General features: G+C 38.1%; 1 protein-coding gene across 1 annotated transcript; it reads left to right on the forward strand.

Annotated features, from left to right (window-relative positions):
* Window positions 1–7,700: 7,700 nt before the first annotated feature.
* Window positions 7,701–16,208, forward strand: LOC110686385 (deSI-like protein At4g17486). The gene is made up of 4 exons (XM_021862990.1): window positions 7,701–8,013; window positions 13,321–13,578; window positions 15,186–15,473; window positions 15,567–16,208. Exons 2-4 carry the CDS (start codon window positions 13,368–13,370, stop codon window positions 15,809–15,811), a joined length of 744 nt encoding a protein of 247 aa, XP_021718682.1. The 5' UTR covers window positions 7,701–8,013; window positions 13,321–13,367; the 3' UTR covers window positions 15,812–16,208.
* The last annotated feature ends 1,445 nt before the right edge of the window (window positions 16,209–17,653 follow it).

Consider the following 17,653-nt stretch of genomic DNA (forward strand, 5'->3'; position numbering starts at 1 on the left):
AGTGGCCCTTGAGAGCAAGGAGAAGGGAGTCCAAGAAGGTCAAGGCAAAGATATGTTGCTTCTATTGTGGTGGGCAAGGCCACTACAAGAGAGAATACAAGCTCTTCCGGGAGAAGGAGGAGAGGAATGGAGCATCTACCTCAGGTATCTTCCTTAAACACTTGTGAATTAAGCTTATCATAGGTATTAGATACCAAATATGACTCACTTTATGTTACCTTTTCAAGGACCAAGTGAGAAGCTTATTAAGTGTTCGTGCAAGGACAAGTAGACGACGAAGATGGTTTTTCGGTCGTGCTTGCATGCACTATTTTGTCTATGACATGTAATTAAACTAATCTTAGTTTCATCATGCTATGGTGTTGGACACCTAGTTATTTTGAATGTAAGACTTTGACAATGGTTGTTTCAAAATTGTCTTGCAAATATATGTTCAATGAAAATTGCATGTGTTTTACATATGATTAGGCAAATGTTGATACCGCTGACAAAACTTTGACAATTCATAGTAGACATAGTTATGTCTACCTTATGTCGAAAAAATCTGAATCCTTTGAGAAATTCAAAGAATTTCAGAATGAAGTTCAGAATCAACTTGGCAAGAAAATTAAAGCACTTTGATCGGATCGAGGTGGCGAATATTTGAGCCATGAATTCGACGATCACTTGAAAGAAAATGGTATTCTTTCAGAGCTGACACCTCCCGGAACTCCTCAATGGAACAAAGTGTCCGAACGGAGGAATCGAACCTTGTTAGACATGGTTCGATCACTGATGGGTCTTAGTGAACTTCCTATCTCTTTCTGGGGACATGCGCTACAAACCACGACACTAACACTGAACCGAGCTCCGTCAAAAGCTGTTGAAAAGACTCCATATGAATTATGGACTAAGAAACCTCCTAGGTTGTCTTTTCTCAAGATTTGGGGATGCGAAGCATATATCAAACGATTAATTTCGGACAAACTTCACCCTAAATCAGACAAGTGTTTCTTTGTGGGATACCCAAAAGAAACCAAAGGGTATTACTTCTACAATAAATCCGAGAACGAAGTGTTTGTTGCTCGTGATGGTGTCTTTTTGGAGAAGGAACACCTTTTCAAAATGACAAGTGGGAGGAAAATCGAACTCAACGAAGTTCGAGAGGACGAGCAACAATGTCAACCTGATAAAATTGACAATATAAGTGCTTTGGAAGCAGCTGAGAAGATTGGTCAGAATCAAACTAACAATGTAAATGCTCAACCCATTACCCTTCGTAAGTCGCAACAGCCAAGATCTCAACCAGACAGATACCTTGGTATTGTCTTAACCGATGATCAGGACATCCTATTTATGTATGATGATGAGCCAGCGACATACAAACAAGCTATGACGAGCCCTGACTCTGCTAGATGGCAAGAAGCCATGAAATCCGAGATGGACTCCATGTCTGAAAATCAAGTCTGGGACTTGGTGAATTTTCCTGAGGGTTACACACCCATCGGTTGCAAATGGATCTTCAAACTGAAGACATACAAAGATGGAAATGTATCAATATACAAAGTTAGACTGGTGGAGAAAGTTTATAGACAAATCCACGGGATTGACTATGATGAAACTTTTTCAACGGTTGCAATGCTAAAGTCTGTCCGGATTATCCTAGCGATTGCAGCATATTATGATTATGAAATATGGCAGATGGATGTCAAAACCGCCTTCCTGGATGGGATTTTGGAAGAAACTGTGTATATGACACAGCAAGAAGGTGTTGTTGATCCAAGCAACGCTGGAAAGGTATGCAAGCTTAAGAAGTCCATTTATGGACTAAAGCAGGCAAGCAGAAGTTGGAATTTGCAATTTGATGAAGCCATCAGCAAGTTTGGTTTTATCAAGAATCCAGATGAATCATGTGTCTACAAGAAGGTCAGTGGGAGTGACATCGCATTCCTAGTCCTATATATCGATAACATACTGCTCATTGGAAACAGCACAAAATTACTAGAGTCCGTAAAGGGCTGGTTGGGAAAGTGTTTTTCAATGAAGGACTTAGCTGAGGCACAGTACATATTGGGCATCAAGATCTATAGGGGTAGATCTAAGAGGAGGATTGGATTGAGCCAGAGTACTTACATTGATAAAGTACTAGCACGATTCAACATGGAGGATGCCAAAAGAGGGCATCTACCCATGTCCCATGGCGTAACTCTCAGCAAGAAATAGTGTCCACAGACACCTATTGAGCGAGAGAGAATGGATCAGATTCCATATGCTTCGCTAATTGGGTCGATCATGCATGCCATGATATGTACCAGGCCAGATGTATCGTATGCTTTAAGCACTACGAGCCGATACCATTCAAACCCAGGAGAGGCGCATTGGACTGCAACCAAAAAAAAAACATCCTTAAGTACCTGAAAAGGAACAAGGATAAATTCCTGGTTTATGGTGGCCACAAAGACCTGGTTGTTGAAGGTTACACCGACGCTAGCTTCCAGACTGACAGAGACGACTTCAAGTCACAGTCAGGGTACATATTTTTCCTAAATGGAGGAGCGTTTAGCTGGAAGAGTGCCAAGTAGAGCACCACTGCAGACTCTACAACTGAAGCCGAATACTTGGCTGCTTCAGAAGCCGCTAAGAAGGTTGTTTAGATTCGAAAGTTCGTTAGTGAACTTGGTGTTGTACCCTCTATCAAGAGTCCAATAGATCTCTACTGTGACAACAATGGAGCTATCGCTCAGGCTATAGAGCCAAGAGAGCACCAGAAGGTCAAACATGTCCAAAGGCGATTTCACATGATAAGGGAATGGAAATCCGAAGGTGAAATTAGAATTTGTAAGATCGGAACGGATGATAATGTGGCCGATCCTTTGACTAAACCTCTGCCTCAAGTGAAACACAACAAGCACGTTGAGGCAATGGGAATCAAGCACGTTGGAGGTTGGCTTTGAAATTCCCTGTACATGTGTTTTAATTAAACTGGTCGTTTTAATGTAAGACACTGTTTTAAAACCATTAATTTATTATGGAGTAATTAATTTTTCTTGCAAAATTACTATTCACTCCATTGCTATTTAATTGTGGTTTAGAATTAAATAATGAGTCCATTCGATTTATGGAAATATTCAAGATAGGGTATCAAGACCATGTCTTGGATAAAGAAACACCTGTTAAGTGAACATTAAATATTTAAATCGAAAATTATCCCTAATTGAGGTCATTTAACTGATGGACGATTAATGACCACTGGAGATTAGTGTGTAGTATGATTTACAACACCGTTTCTTGTGCTGCAAGGACATAGTAGTCATAAATCATTTGCACAAGTGCTAGTTTGGAACTGCACCGGATAGACCTATGAGAGTAATTTAAGAGATTTAAAACATCATAAGTACATTTCTCATTATAGCTATCGGAACTTATTTCCTCGACCATGAGTATTTGTGAAGTTTTCTTGTTTGAGTAATAGTCTCTTTGATGTTGCCTAACGTCTGCCGTAACTGGGGATCATAACGGGAACACTCGGGAGATTAGGTCCTCTTAGTAAGAGAAACTTACAGTATAAGACTGGGAATGTCCCCCTATTAAAAATAACGAACATGTCTTTGTTGTTTACAAGGCCGCTCGAAGAGCGAGACTATGAAAATGCATGGCCGTGCTCAGATGGATTTTAGAAATCATCTGCTTATTGACAGTCGAACTTGGAGATCGAGAAACACTTATGAAAGTAATAAGGATGACAATGAATCTTACCTTATAGTTCACGAAGAGACATTAAGAGACATAGGAAATGGGTTATACACTGTATGCACACTTGTCCGGAAGGACAAGTGGGAGATTGAAAGGAATGGTGTCCTTCCAACAAGTGTATTATTCTGATAGAGGGTTCAGAATTATTACAGAGCTAATTCTTCAGTAAGGTCAAGTGATCGGAATGCCTAGGTGGAGGCCGCTTCCGATCAGTAATATTAAAATTAATATTACAGCTTAATCTTAACTGAACCCTTCGGGTCGAACCCAATCGAACAACCGATCCGAGACGACGAATTAATCCGAAGGATTCAATGAGTCGTCGGAGTTTTACGAACACAAACGTCGGATATCGAGCCTAGGGCATTGAGACCGAGCGTCGCAAAATCACAAGCAACAAGTACGAGCATAGCCGTAGCATCACATTGGCCTAGTCATGTGAGTGCTAGGCTAGGCTAGCTCATCGCAAGCCTAGGTGCACCATGTGTGTGCTAGGCGCACCATGTGTGTGCTAGGTGCGCCATACGTGCTGGCAGCACCATCGCAGCAGCGTGCTTGCGTGTGTGCGTGCCTTCGCATGGCACAGCATCACCGCAGCATGCGTGCTTGCAAGCCTAAGTGCTATCGCAAGCCCTCGCACATCCCACGCATAGCACAACACTATCGCATGGCTAGGCCTGTGCGTGTGCGTGCATGGCATCGCAGCGAGCAACATGCTAGCAGCCTCGCTCAACAGCATTATGCCTTCGCATAGCTGCGTGCTTGTGTGCGTGCCTTCGCATGGCTGCACCAAGCACAGCGAGCTAGGAACAGCGCTAGGCAGCAAGCAGCCAGCAGCGAAGGCCTCGCCCAGCGCCAAGCACCTAGCATCATTCGTGGCTCGCTAGCAGCACGCATGAGCTAGGCGTGCTGGCTGGTGCGCATTGCGTGCTGGGCAGTGATGTTGTACGTGCTAGCCATGCCAGCTGGTGCATGTTGGCGTGCTAGCTGGCTGCCAGCCCAGCCATTGCTTGAGGCCAGTTAGAGGAAGGTGGGGACCAATGCTTGGAGCAAAGCCTTGGGGAGCAAGGCAATGGTCCCCCCCATTGGTTTTGGTCCTCATCTAACCAATCCTCTCCTCTTGACACTTGTTGCATGGTGATTGCTTTTGATTAATTATTTAATTTAGAATTAAATAAATTATCACATTTACCCACTGTCCCACATTGGTGGGAGATTGAAATTCAAGGGTTCATTTCCCTATAAATACCAAGGCTTTGGAATTTTGGAAAGAACACACTTGAGTGGAACTATATAGGCATCTCCAATGTTGAGAATACCTTAAGTTCGTAAAACTCCAAGTTTATATTTTGTTCGGGTCCCGACTAACCTTCGGGACTTAGGACGATTGGGTCGGGTTCGAGGGTACGAACCGTTGGAGGCCTTGCATTTGCGAGGTTCAAGTAAGAGCTCTTTTAGCGAGCGAAGCACGCGTCTAGGGTATAATTCTTTATCCCTTCTTCTTTTAATTATGTATTAATTATATTTGCATGCTTTAATTGCTTTAGTTATCGGAGCGGGTCTTGGGGGGTTTCTTTCCGCGTAGTGAGGGTCACTACGAAACCCTACAAATTATAGTATTTTCCCTCTTAATTGAGTTAAAATTTTGGACATCAAAGAATTATGATCAATATGCGTACATGCATTAGGCTAACTGATACTATTGTAGGGATTTAGATACTCTAAGCGGAATTGCATGAATCATATGCATAAGTATCTAAAACAGGTCTATGCATAATACATAAAAAAAACACATAATTATACCTTTGAAGCGTGATTCCACGAGTGTCGAGCAAGAACAATTTGGGAGAATAAAATCCTCAAACGCAATTCCTCTACTTGGTCCACGGGCTAGGATTGAACCTCCACTAATGCTAGTTAGTTGGGCACGAAAGATTCGAACCACCTTCTACGGAGAGAGAAGGAGAAAAATGAGCCACAAACCACCACCGTCGACCACCTTGTGCCAGTGGTCCGTATGGACGTACGACATGAAAGGGAGAGAGGAGAAAGGAGTGTGAGAGTGGAGGATTAGGGTTTGGCTGCTTGCTTCACAATTCACTGATCTAGTGTTATGTGACTAGTATGCCTAACCTAGACATGATGTCTATTTATACATCTTATGTATAATTAAAACCCCAATGAAGCCCAAACTCCTAATCCAACCCAAACCCTCCCTCCTTATTTCTCCATGTGGCCAGCCATATCCATGTGAGGCCTAATTAGTGGGCCTCTTACTTTGATCAATCCATCACCCTATGTGTGACCTCATAGGATCCATCCGATTAGGGGCTTTGGACTATTTGACTAGCCCAAAGATCATTTATCATATCTAGCAACAAAAGAATGAACTTATTATCTCCATAATATTGATCCATTATATAATTAGTAATTGCACTTGACGAAGACATAAATCCTTTAACAACACCACACATAAGTAGAGCATCTCCATCCATGCATCAAATTTTATCTCCCTCTATCACTACAACAATAGCCCCAACAATTATATCTCTCCTCCCTCTCTCATTTCAATAATAATCCCCAACCACCATCCCAACAGTGAACAACTTAGAAACAAGCCTTATCTCCCTCATCTTATCCTCGCTACAATCCCATGCCTTGCTTCCTATCATTCGCCTCACTGCACATGCTCATTACAATCCCACACTATTACTTTCGATCAACGCCTCACCACACTTGCTCACCCACAACAAATACCAACTTCGTGCATCCTCACATTAGTCTCCCTTGAAAAACAAGCTCCAAATCGATAACCCTCGTGTTGTGACACCTCTTCACCTAAACTCTTAAAAGATATCAAATGTTTCTGGTTGTAATTTTCAGGGTTGGTGGTGGATTGTGGGCAGTCGAGTTGACAGGGGGTGGTGTTTTTTGACCAATGGGGTTATGGCTAGGGATAAAGGCCGAAAAGGAGGTGGATAGTGGTTAGGGATTATGATCGATGGAGGAGAGTAGATAGGGTGTGATTAAAATTATATTGTTAGGAATTAAATAGCATAAATTAGAGTTTTTTCACCATATTCCCCTCGAGTTTTCAGTTTATTCACCCTATATCCCTAGACTTTAAAATATACTGCATACCCTCGAGTTTTCATAAAAATGCACCATGTACCCTTAATGACTAACGCACATTATCTTTTTTGGTCATTAGAAATAATCATGCAATGAAACCACCCTAAATCTCGTAACCACCCATCCCTTCCCCCACTCTTGAAACCAATCATAATATAAAGAGAAGGGTGGTAAGATGAAAATAGCACAACCAATTAAATTGTGACATGTGTTATTTAACTTGCTAAAATCAGTTGCCAACCAGCTACATCTTGTTATAAGCAAATGCCCTCCCCTTCCAATGACATTATTTTGAAATAATGTAAAAGGTCATTTTATCTTTTACAAAAACCAGCCAAAGGTGACAATCTTTCATTTAATATGAATAAACATTTAGCTATTAAATATGATCATTATTGATTCATGATGTCTTCGGTGAAATATGATTCAATTAGTTTGGGGCTTTAGTTTGACTATATATTGCAATTCGGAGTTGAAAAACGAATCCGATTTAAATATTATGGGTTTAGTTCATATTTTATCTCCAATCATGATCATTAATCTAATTCATGGTGTCATTTGAATTTACTTGGATTATATCAATTTTTCGAATGATAATATATTCCATTAAAAAATGAGTTATGAGTAAGTCAATTCAAACTTAAATCTGTCAATTTTCTTGTTTTAATCCCCTTATTTAATAATTATTAAAACAATTTAAATTTCAACCCGAGTTTCATACATATCACATTAAATTCACAATCGTGTCCATTAATTCAACTACAATTCAAATTTAGATATGGCTAATTCAGATCAGGTTAGTTATGTCGAGTCATTCATTATTATATCCATTATTATTTCATACAATACTTGCTCCCTCTTGTCCCTCTCTCCGTATTATTAGGCTACAAATCAAAAGACCCACAAACCCAGAAAAGCCTTAATTTTTCAGAGGAAAATAGAGAGAGAAGTAGACCGAGGGGAGGATTACCACACCAACTTCTTGGATTTCGCTTCTTCCTCTGAAATTCCTCAACATTTTCTCTTCATTCGTTAATTAATTTTTCTTCTTAGCTCAAAAAATACACCCCACTTCAAATTTTTTTGGTTGAAACTTGAGAATATGCAAATGGGTGCTTACTTTCCAACTTTGTCTTTCTCCTACACACTGTAAGTTTCATTTCTCTTGAATTTCCTTAGTATTTTGTCTGTATTTCCAACTGGGCGCAATTTCAATTTTTATTCTTTGAATTATCTTCATTTTTTGTACTATTTTAGTAACAGTGCAGTTTATCTTTTGAATTTCTGTTTTTTTTTTTTTTTTTTGAGGTGGGTAGTTTTCAAATTTAGTTCATTCATGCAACTGAGATCTGAAGCATCTGTTGCTGATATGAAGCTTGTAGCTCTGATTTCAGCGATTGGTTGACATTTCACTGTTCTTGCATTGTAATTTTACCTTCAATTTGCGCCTCACGTTGTGATATTTTGTGTGGATGTCAATTACCTTGATTGTTTAGTTGGTTAAAGTCTTGCCGGGGTGGTAACCAAGACCTCGGATCGAATCTGTCTACATCATTGCTCTATGTGGCTCCGTTCGCACGGGAAAAAATCGTGTCATTTTCATGAAACAGTGGCTTTTAGATTTCAGAATTTCTTATCCGTGGTTGCTTGAAACTGGGGTTTAAGTCAATTGATTAATTTAAGTTTGGAAAAAAAAAATGGTTTTTTTTTTTTTTTTTTTTTTTTCCAAACCATTAGAGTGATTCTAATTTTTTGTGTTGTTTCATGTTCATTGATTTTGCTACAAAGTATTGCTTGTCCACCACTTTGTAGGATCTTCCTGATGAACGTGCAGACCATTGTTAGTTAGTGCTGGAAATTTTAATTGAGAACGGATTTTTCAATTGTTATTTTTAATATGTTTCTTTGACCTGTCAGAGCCAGTTGGAAATTGCTGAATTTGGTTGAACCTTACTATTTTGAGTTTGACTTAAAAAATTGTGTATATTGTACTATGGTTTTCGGTTTTTAGCAAGCATTAGCCAACTATTTATAACTTATTAAATGAAATAAATATTATTTTATCTTAATAAAGAAACCTCAACTAATTATGTATTTTATTGGTTATACTTTTCTTCTTTAAGAAAATGTCAGCATATGGTAAGCCATTTAGATTCTTATGTTGTATGACATCGTTCTAGGGAAAAAGAAGGTTTAGTTCTTATTCTAATTGCTGTTGTTTGCTGTAATTATTGCATGAATGTAATCCACAATGTCATGTATCCATAGCTCAACTAAGACATAGTGGCAGCCTCTAAATCAAACGGACAAGTTTGTTCTATACAACTGCTTGAGGAAATTCAAAACATGTCATTATCAGCTTAGTGTGTCAGAGTTGCTTGTTCAAATAAAGACTTGGATATGGTCAGACTTAGCCTGTCTTGTCCCAATCAATATATTATCATTGAAACTAGGGTAGTAGATTATTTCTAATAATCTTGGATTGTTGAGATTGGTCTTTTTTTTTTTTGGAGATTGGTCTTATATTACAGCTCATGCAACTACAATAATAATCTTGGATTCTTGAGATTGGTTTTATCTTACAGCTCATGCAACTACAATATTGTTGAACATCACACTCTGATAACATTGTGGTTTGTTTGATTTAGATAGCTTAGACAACTTACTCATGGTACTATAAAGAACATAACAGCATAGGAGTTAGTAAGGGTGAAAATAGTCATCTGCATTTTGGGTATCCAAGTTAAGGAACTTTTTTCGGTAAAATGTACTGTACTGTATGTGGGTGATTAGTGGTGTGGGATAACTATTTTATCACCTCTTCACCAGTTTTGGTCAAAGTGTGCTTGTCGTCAAACCTGTAAAACTTTTGAATTTATTTTGGCTAAAAAATTGTATTGATTTGCTTTTGCTTGTATTTTTTCCATAATCTGCATCTAGTATTCAAGCTATGTATTATTAGTTGTTCTGTGATGATTGATTAGCACCTTAGTCTTTATTCAAGTCGCTGAATTTCTTTCCTTGAGCACATTGGTTCCTTTTCTTCTCTTAGGCACCATGGTTGAGATTTGTAACTATCCAATCAAGATCGAATCTTTAATCAACATGTATGCTGCCATTATAACCCTACTTCCTTCCTCTTAGCACTAGAAATTGACAACCACACTCGTGTAATCTTGCATCATGTCTCATCCTTTCATAAACAGTCTGTTATGATTCTTCGTAATGGAAATTTTATCCCGTACCTTCTCCTCATCATCTGATTCAAGCTAGATTATCTTGGTAAATTCAATAAAAATCCATACAGATAGGAAAGTGATTACTAATATTGCCCCTGCTTCTCCTTCGAATTTTCCAAGACAGTATGTGTGGCTATTGTACTTAATAGAGGTTTGGGCTTTATTATGTTTTTTTATTTTTTTTATTTTTTATTGGTTTTTACATCCTCTTCGTCTTGAACGTGACTGATACTTATATTTTGGTCGTTTCTATCCTCATGTAATTGACTTCTGTGTCCCTTCTATGTATACAGTACATACTTCCTTCACTTTTTTTCTTTTACTTGTAAAATATCCCTCAGGCACACTGTTTGAAGAATAGATTAGGACAAAGGAACAGTTTAATCGGGTGGGGAGTCAGAAACTTGAAGACTGTAGTTAGTTATCATATATATATATAAACCCATGTTTCATATATTCTTGGTAAGAAACTGACTTTGAAACTGGATAATTAAGATATGCTGGTTTTGGGTAGGCTGCCTCAGTTTCTCCAAATGAGAAGCAAAATTTGTTCCTCAAAAATTTAAATTGTAAAATTACAGGCAAAACCGCTACTTGGGGTAAAACCGTAAGTAGCAGTTTTGCCGATGAACAATAAAAAAAAGCATTTATTTACGAGTTTGCCAATTGAGAAACATATTTTGTTTCTCATGTTGAGAAACTTGGAATTTCTTGGTTTTGGGTAGATTTAGTACAGAAATCTTAGCATAAGGCTTGCCTTTTAGTTGATTTATGTGATTAGTGGTGTGGTTTTAAAATGCAGGATGTGATGGTTTCTCTAGCTTCCTTGTTGATACGGAAATCCTTCGATAAACCTGCAGTGGGATATAATCCTACCCCCCTTTTTTTTTGTTCTACCTACTTATTGCTGACAGTTGTTTCTAGGAAAGTTTTAAATAAGTGAGTGTGTGTCAGAAAAAGGTGGATAAAGTAAGAGGTTTGGTGTAAAATGGTGGGTGGGTGTGAGAAAGAAGTACTTAAAGTAAAATTGAATAAGTTGAAAGGAGTATATATTGTAGGCCTGTAGGGGTATGTAATGAATCTGGCCAACACACCTCCTGTTCTTCATACGGGCAGCAAGAGGCAGAAAAACGGGTAGGCTAACGCACCACCACAAGGGGAAGCACTACCTTAAAGCTGCAGTAGTTGCTATGTTGGCTTATTAGCTGCCATCTTGGCTTTTAGGGATGAAGACAAAAGTTAGTAAAGGTAACAATTAAAGTTGTACTTGCTTAGCTTAGTAGTATAGATGGGTAGAGAGTAGAAGAAGGAAGATAGGCAGAAATTTGTATTGGGAAACCTTGAGAGTTATGGCCTCAAGCTTACCCCTTTGCCATTTTTAGTCAAAGAATCAAGCATAAATCTTTCGGCTATTTCACCAAATGCCACTGAGTAATTTCAAAATTCACCAAATGCCATCGAACTTTTCTAAATTCATCAAATGCCACCGAGTTTTAGTATAATATCACCGAGTGTCATTAATGACTAGCAACCGTTAGTTGACCTCACCACTTGCCACGTGTCACCTTCTGATTGGTCCGTTTTAAAAAAAAATTAAACAAAAAAATTAAAAAAAAAAACCAAAATATTTTAAAAAATAAAAAATAATAATAATAAAAAAAAAACCCAAACCCCAGCCACCACCCCAGCCCCTACCGCCGGGACCTGCACCGGCAGGCGTGCCGACGGCCGCCGGCTCCCCTTCCTTTCCCCTCCTCTTCCCCCGTCGCGACCCACTGGCTACCGCAGCCAACCTCCACCACCAAAAACTCCCACAAACCATAGCCATCAAAGAGATTGAAGGATTGTGCCTCTTTCCTCTTCTCTCGCCCTGGTCGAAGAGCTTAGGTTAGGGTTAGGGTTCGGTTTTAATGGAAAGGGAGTGGAGACGGCAGGGGGTGGGGAAAATCGTGTTCGTCGGCGTCGGGGAGAGGGTTTTAGCGCCGGCCGATGGGGAGGGAGTGTTTTTCGAGGGGAGGGGAGGGGGTTTTAGGGAGGGGTTAAGGTGGTTTAGGGGAAGGGGAGGGTGGTTCGAGGTTTAGGTGGGTGTTGCTAGATCTGGCGCGCAGGTGGAGCAGGGTGGGCTGGTGGCAGCAAATGGTGGTTTTGGGTTTTTTTTTTTTTTTTTTTTTTAAGTTTTTAAATATTTTTGGTTTTTTTTTTTTAAAATGGACCAATCAGAAGGTGACACGTGGTAAGTGGTGAGGTCAACTAACGGTCAACTAACGACTGTCAGTCATTAATGGCACTCGGTGATATTATACTAAAACTTGGTGGCATTTGATGAATTTTGAAAAGTTCGATGGCATTTGGTGAATTTCGAAATTACTCAGTGGCATTTGGTGAAATAGCCGTTAATCTTTATTTACTTGCCTTGTCAAATCTGAAATACAAAACTAAAATAATTAGTCTATTACAGGGTATGGGGTTAAGATGGTAGAAGGTGCTTGCCATAAATAAAATAAAGTGGGAAGAACAAAAAAAAAAAAAAAAGTGTGGGTAGGGGTGTGTGTGTGTGTGTGTGTGTGTTGGGGGGGGGGGAGGGTGGTATCTGTTTGGATACGTTTCTCAAAATTGTGCTGGTATCATGATTTCTGGATAAACTCTGTTTCTCTATCAGCCTAATGAAACTGCTTTCATGCACTCATTATGGATGCAACCAATGCGTGTTAGTTATCTTATTATCCAGAGTTCTCTGTTTCTCTGTCACCCTGATGGATCTGTCCTCATGCGCACATTATGGATGCGTGTTAGTATTTCTGTTACCTAGAGTGCTCCCTGCTACCGCACCTGAGCATCCCTTATCATGTAGAGTGATAAAATGTTGTAGCATCTAGTACACTAGTAAGTCAGAATTAGCCATTTGATGGGAGCTACCAGTTGGTTGCCTTTGTGTTACACTGGTTATTATTTATATGCTGGATCTATTATTGTGTTAGATTATAAAATGTGTGGATCTTCATTTTGGTGTTAATAGGCAACTAGTCATCTATACATTGTTTGGCATTCACAGTGTGGACGAACATGTACTCATGATTTATGAACTTCCCGAAATATTATTGAAAAGCTGTTTCTGTTACAAAATGGTAAAAAGAACAGGGAAAACCCAATTAAAAGAAAGTTGCCTTTGTCTCTACTGTTCATTTAAATACTGATTTTGATGAATTTATGTATGCAGATCTCAACTGTAGTTGGAGAAATTGAGATATCATTGGCATCATAACCATGAAATTAGGAACAAAGAAAGGATGGAAGTCTATAATGCCTTTACGTTTAAGGGGCAAATCAGCAACACGATTTTGTTTGTTTTCCAAAGCAAAATCATCTAGCCCTGATCCAGGAAATACTCCTGTTTACCTCAATGTTTATGACCTAACTCCCATGAATGGATATCTCTATTGGGCTGGCCTTGGAATTTTTCATTCTGGTGTGGAAGGTAAATGCCTACTCTAGTTTTATGCATAATTCAAATGACTAAATGCATTCTTTTATGCCAATGGTTGTTATCTTCTCTCATGAACTTTCTAAGGTTCCTTTTTGCTCATAAACGACAAAATGAGTAAGCTATAAGAATCAGTTTCCCATTTACACAATTTCTACAAGGGTAAATTTTTCATTCTAGAAAACTGCACATTGATTCTTCTATCCATGCTCTTTGTGGCAGTTTTTATATTGAAACAGTGGTACTCAATATAAAAAATAGGAACCTGCAATACCTTTGACTCTTTGTTAGAAAATCATTGATATGGTGTTTACTAAGTAAGTTTCCAAAAAAAATTAGAGTTTTATATTCTGGATTGAATACTTATATTTGAGAAAATTGCATGGCCAATTTGAACTTGGATTAATCATATTTTGTTAACTTGGGAATTGGAATAATTCTAAATTTCAGTGTTGAATTCTCTTTATACTACCTCCGTTAAATATTAGTTGCAACTTTAGATTATTTTATATCTCACAAATAATACCCCAAAGTTGCAACTAATATTTAACGGAGGTAGTAATTTCAAGTGATGTTTCACTCTTTTGAATTGTCTTAGAATATATCCAAATTATAAATCTCAGTCAAAGTTGGGATTACCATAAGATGGCCAAAAGTTATGTTTTCCCTATACATTTTTAATACTATTAATTTTGGATTTTATCCTCGATTAATCACATAGCCTCTTCTTCTGCTTGAACGCCTTAATTTTATAAGTGGGGTCGGCTACATGAACCAACATGAAGACTTCCTAGGAAGTCACCCATCCTAGTACTACTCCCAATCATTGTGGCTCATTTTAAGCGATGTGTTTTACACTGGGAGTCACTGGCCTACCGTAACCCAGCCTAAATAAATTAATTTTTTGTTGTGACTTTTTTTTTAAATTTCGTGTATCATCTGTTTTTAAATTCTGTCATGCACTAATGCTTTGTATTACTTTATGTCTTGTACACCACTGCTTGTTAACCTTTTCATTTCCCTTTTAATCTGACAATATTTTTTAAAATAATAGTTATGCAACTAAATAACAGGTTCTGTAGCCGATGAATGAGAAAAGTTTATGACGATTTCCTGTCTTGTGGGAACTGTGGAAGAACTGTTAATGTGTCAACTTACAGTGGATACTTGTAGTTTCGATCCTGCTATAATCTTTGATTCTATTCTAGCAGGGAAACCCTTGAAATTTGTGGTGTAATAATAATATCTCTATACATCTATAGCAGAGCAACAGAAAAGCCTAAAATGCAGAAAATATCAGTTGTATCTCTTTGCATGAACCACGTGGGTATATGTGCTACTCGTGTCCCTTTTATGGGTATGCTAATGTTGCTGATGTATTTTGCATGATTGATTCTCTAGTTTAGCTTTAGTTCCTAGAGTTTGACAGTTGCTTAGATGTATAATAAAAATCTAGCTATTTGACTTATTTTGCTTGTCTATTTCTGATGCATTGCTAGTAGTAGTAACTAATTGTTTGTTTTATATGAATTATGTGTTTTCTCCTCTCTGTAACTCATTTTTAAATTAATGAGAATAATTTAACCTTTTCCTCATGACAGTTCATGGTGTAGAATATGCTTTTGGAGCTCATGATTACCCAACTAGTGGTGTTTTTGAAGTTGAACCACGGCAATGCCCAGGTTTTAAGTTTAGAAAATCAATATTAATTGGTACAACGTGCTTAGATGCGAAGGAAGTCAGAGAGTTCATGGAAAGGCATGCTGCAAGCTACAATGGAGACACATACCACTTGATTGTCAAAAACTGTAACCACTTCTGCAAGGATGTGTGCTACAAGTTGACTGGGAAAAAGATCCCCAAATGGGTTAATCGACTAGCCAAGATAGGTATGTATTCCTGGCACACAACACATACAATGATGTTTTGTAGTGTATAACTGCATCTTTCTCACATATTTCCTCGTGGGATTTTTTCAACAGGTTCAGCATGTAATTGTGTACTCCCTGAAACACTAAGGGTTAATGCTGTCCAAGAAGATGCCAGTTTGGTGACATATGATAATGATAAGAAAAGACTAAAGAATGCCTTCAGTTGTCTATCATCAATCTCTATGCGTCAAAGGCAATTGTCAGCTTCTTCGTTGTTCCTACGTTCACCATTAAAGAGCTGTTTGCCTTCATGTGAACTCAAGAGCTCCAAAAAACGTTCACTAACCGAAAGGTAAAAAGAGCAAGCAAAAAATATCCTGTAGGGTTTTCTATAGAGTTATTCTGAATCATTTAGTTGCATATTTTATGCTAATCTTAGCTCTGTATCTCTGTAAGATTCTAGGAGAAGTTCGCGGGGAAATTCAATGTAAGTTGTTTTTGTAATTATGTGATTTTTAAGGTTTCCCCATCTTGTAGTAGTCATCTCTATTTACTGGTTTGTGTTGCATTCCACTACTGTAATCTATTTGCCTGTAACATTACCTCCTGATGGAGTTTTTTATATTGTCAATTCTGGCGGCAACTGTTAGCACCACAAAAAAATTAGTGCTAGCTGCCAGAAGTTAATGGTCTTTTTAATGTCAAATCAACTTCTAGTTAGCTCAATTCTTCAGAATTATAATATTTCAGTAATCATGGTGTGTAATTCTTTGTTAAACTTTAGTTAATTAACTTAGCAACGTTGATTAGTCTTCGTGATATTCGATCATATGCATTAGATAGAGGTCGACTAGAGAACACAATAATGCTTGATACACAGACATTTTTCGAAGGTATGCATTTTAGACGTGTCTATTGTTTGCATGTCAGCTTGATCTTGTTCGTTTTGCAATTTCTAGTTATGTGTTTGCCTTTGAGTTGACAATAAGGACATGGTCTTGTTCGATAGTTTTAAGTTAATGGTTCGCTAGGCATAAACTTAGGGTCAATACGACATTATAAATACCTAGCGATAACGTGAAAAAATTGTGAGGATAGCACCCAAAAGATTAACCGTTGCCATAAATCTCTTTAGGGGGTGTCCATTCGGTTTTCGGTTTGGATTTAGTCCAAATCCGATCCAATCCGAAATATAATTCAGTTTTTAAATTTCCAATCCGATCCGATCCGAATTTCTCTCCCGATCCAATCCGAATTAAAATTCGGTTATTTGGATCCGATCCGAAATTCCGAATTATAATACTTTATTTTTTAGCGCCTAATACAATTATAAAAAAGCTTTAATATTAATACAAGGCTTCAAAATCATGATTAAAATAAATAGTTCAACATCAAGTCATTAATTAATTAATACAAAGTCTCCTTAATTTATTTTATGTAGTAGTAAGTATTTGAGTTAAACTTCAAAAAACAAAGAAATCCATATTTATACAAGCTTAATTTTACAATTCGGTTTTCGGTTTGGATTGGATCCAATTAGGGTCAATCCGATGCAATCCGAAAATCCAAATTTCCAAAAAATCTCAATCCGATCTGATCCGATTTAAAGTTCGAATCCGATCCAAATTGATAATTCGGTTTGCATTGGATTGAATTTCGGTTTTAATCCGAATTATGGACACCCCTAAATCTCTTACCTTGAGGTCACTGTTAACTCACAACTCTGATTAAGACAAAAATTTAATCCCAATACCGAGTCCTAGTGTAGGAATTTGCCAGAGATTTTGCAGTCGCATCACCTAGAGCCTTGAAACTACTAGGAGAAATGGTATTAGCCTTCCATTACCAATACAATACCCTATATTTAGTGAACTTATCAACATCCTTGGTGCTTAAACAAGGAGAACCACAAACTTCTTCTCAGCAATAGGCAAGGGCCACCAACATTCTTGGTGCTCAGGGTGAAATGAGCCGTAAAGGAAGCATGCAGTTATGAGCAATGTGTTAGGGCACAAACGTATTCAACTGTGTTCACTTCTTCCACACACCTGTAACCCAATCGATTACACCTCGTGTGTTAAAGATTGGCTATGGATGAGAAAGAAATTACCTATGGAGCTCAAACTCTAATCCAACAATCAAGATCAAAGATTGCTGACATATAATAATTGAATTACTGTTAACTTACATATATATTA

Source organism: Chenopodium quinoa, unplaced genomic scaffold, assembly GCF_001683475.1.
Source record: "Chenopodium quinoa cultivar QQ74 unplaced genomic scaffold, ASM168347v1, whole genome shotgun sequence".
Classification (NCBI taxonomy): domain Eukaryota; kingdom Viridiplantae; phylum Streptophyta; class Magnoliopsida; order Caryophyllales; family Amaranthaceae; genus Chenopodium; species Chenopodium quinoa.

Coding starts and splice junctions, on each gene's coding strand:
- LOC110686385 (XM_021862990.1), top strand. CDS start 13,368: ATGAAATTAGGAACAAAGAAAGGATGGAAGTCTATAATGCCTTTACGT. Junction 13,579..15,185: donor TTTTCATTCTGGTGTGGAAG/GTAAATGCCTAC, acceptor TCCTCATGACAG/TTCATGGTGTAGAATATGCT. Junction 15,474..15,566: donor TAATCGACTAGCCAAGATAG/GTATGTATTCCT, acceptor TTTTTTCAACAG/GTTCAGCATGTAATTGTGTA.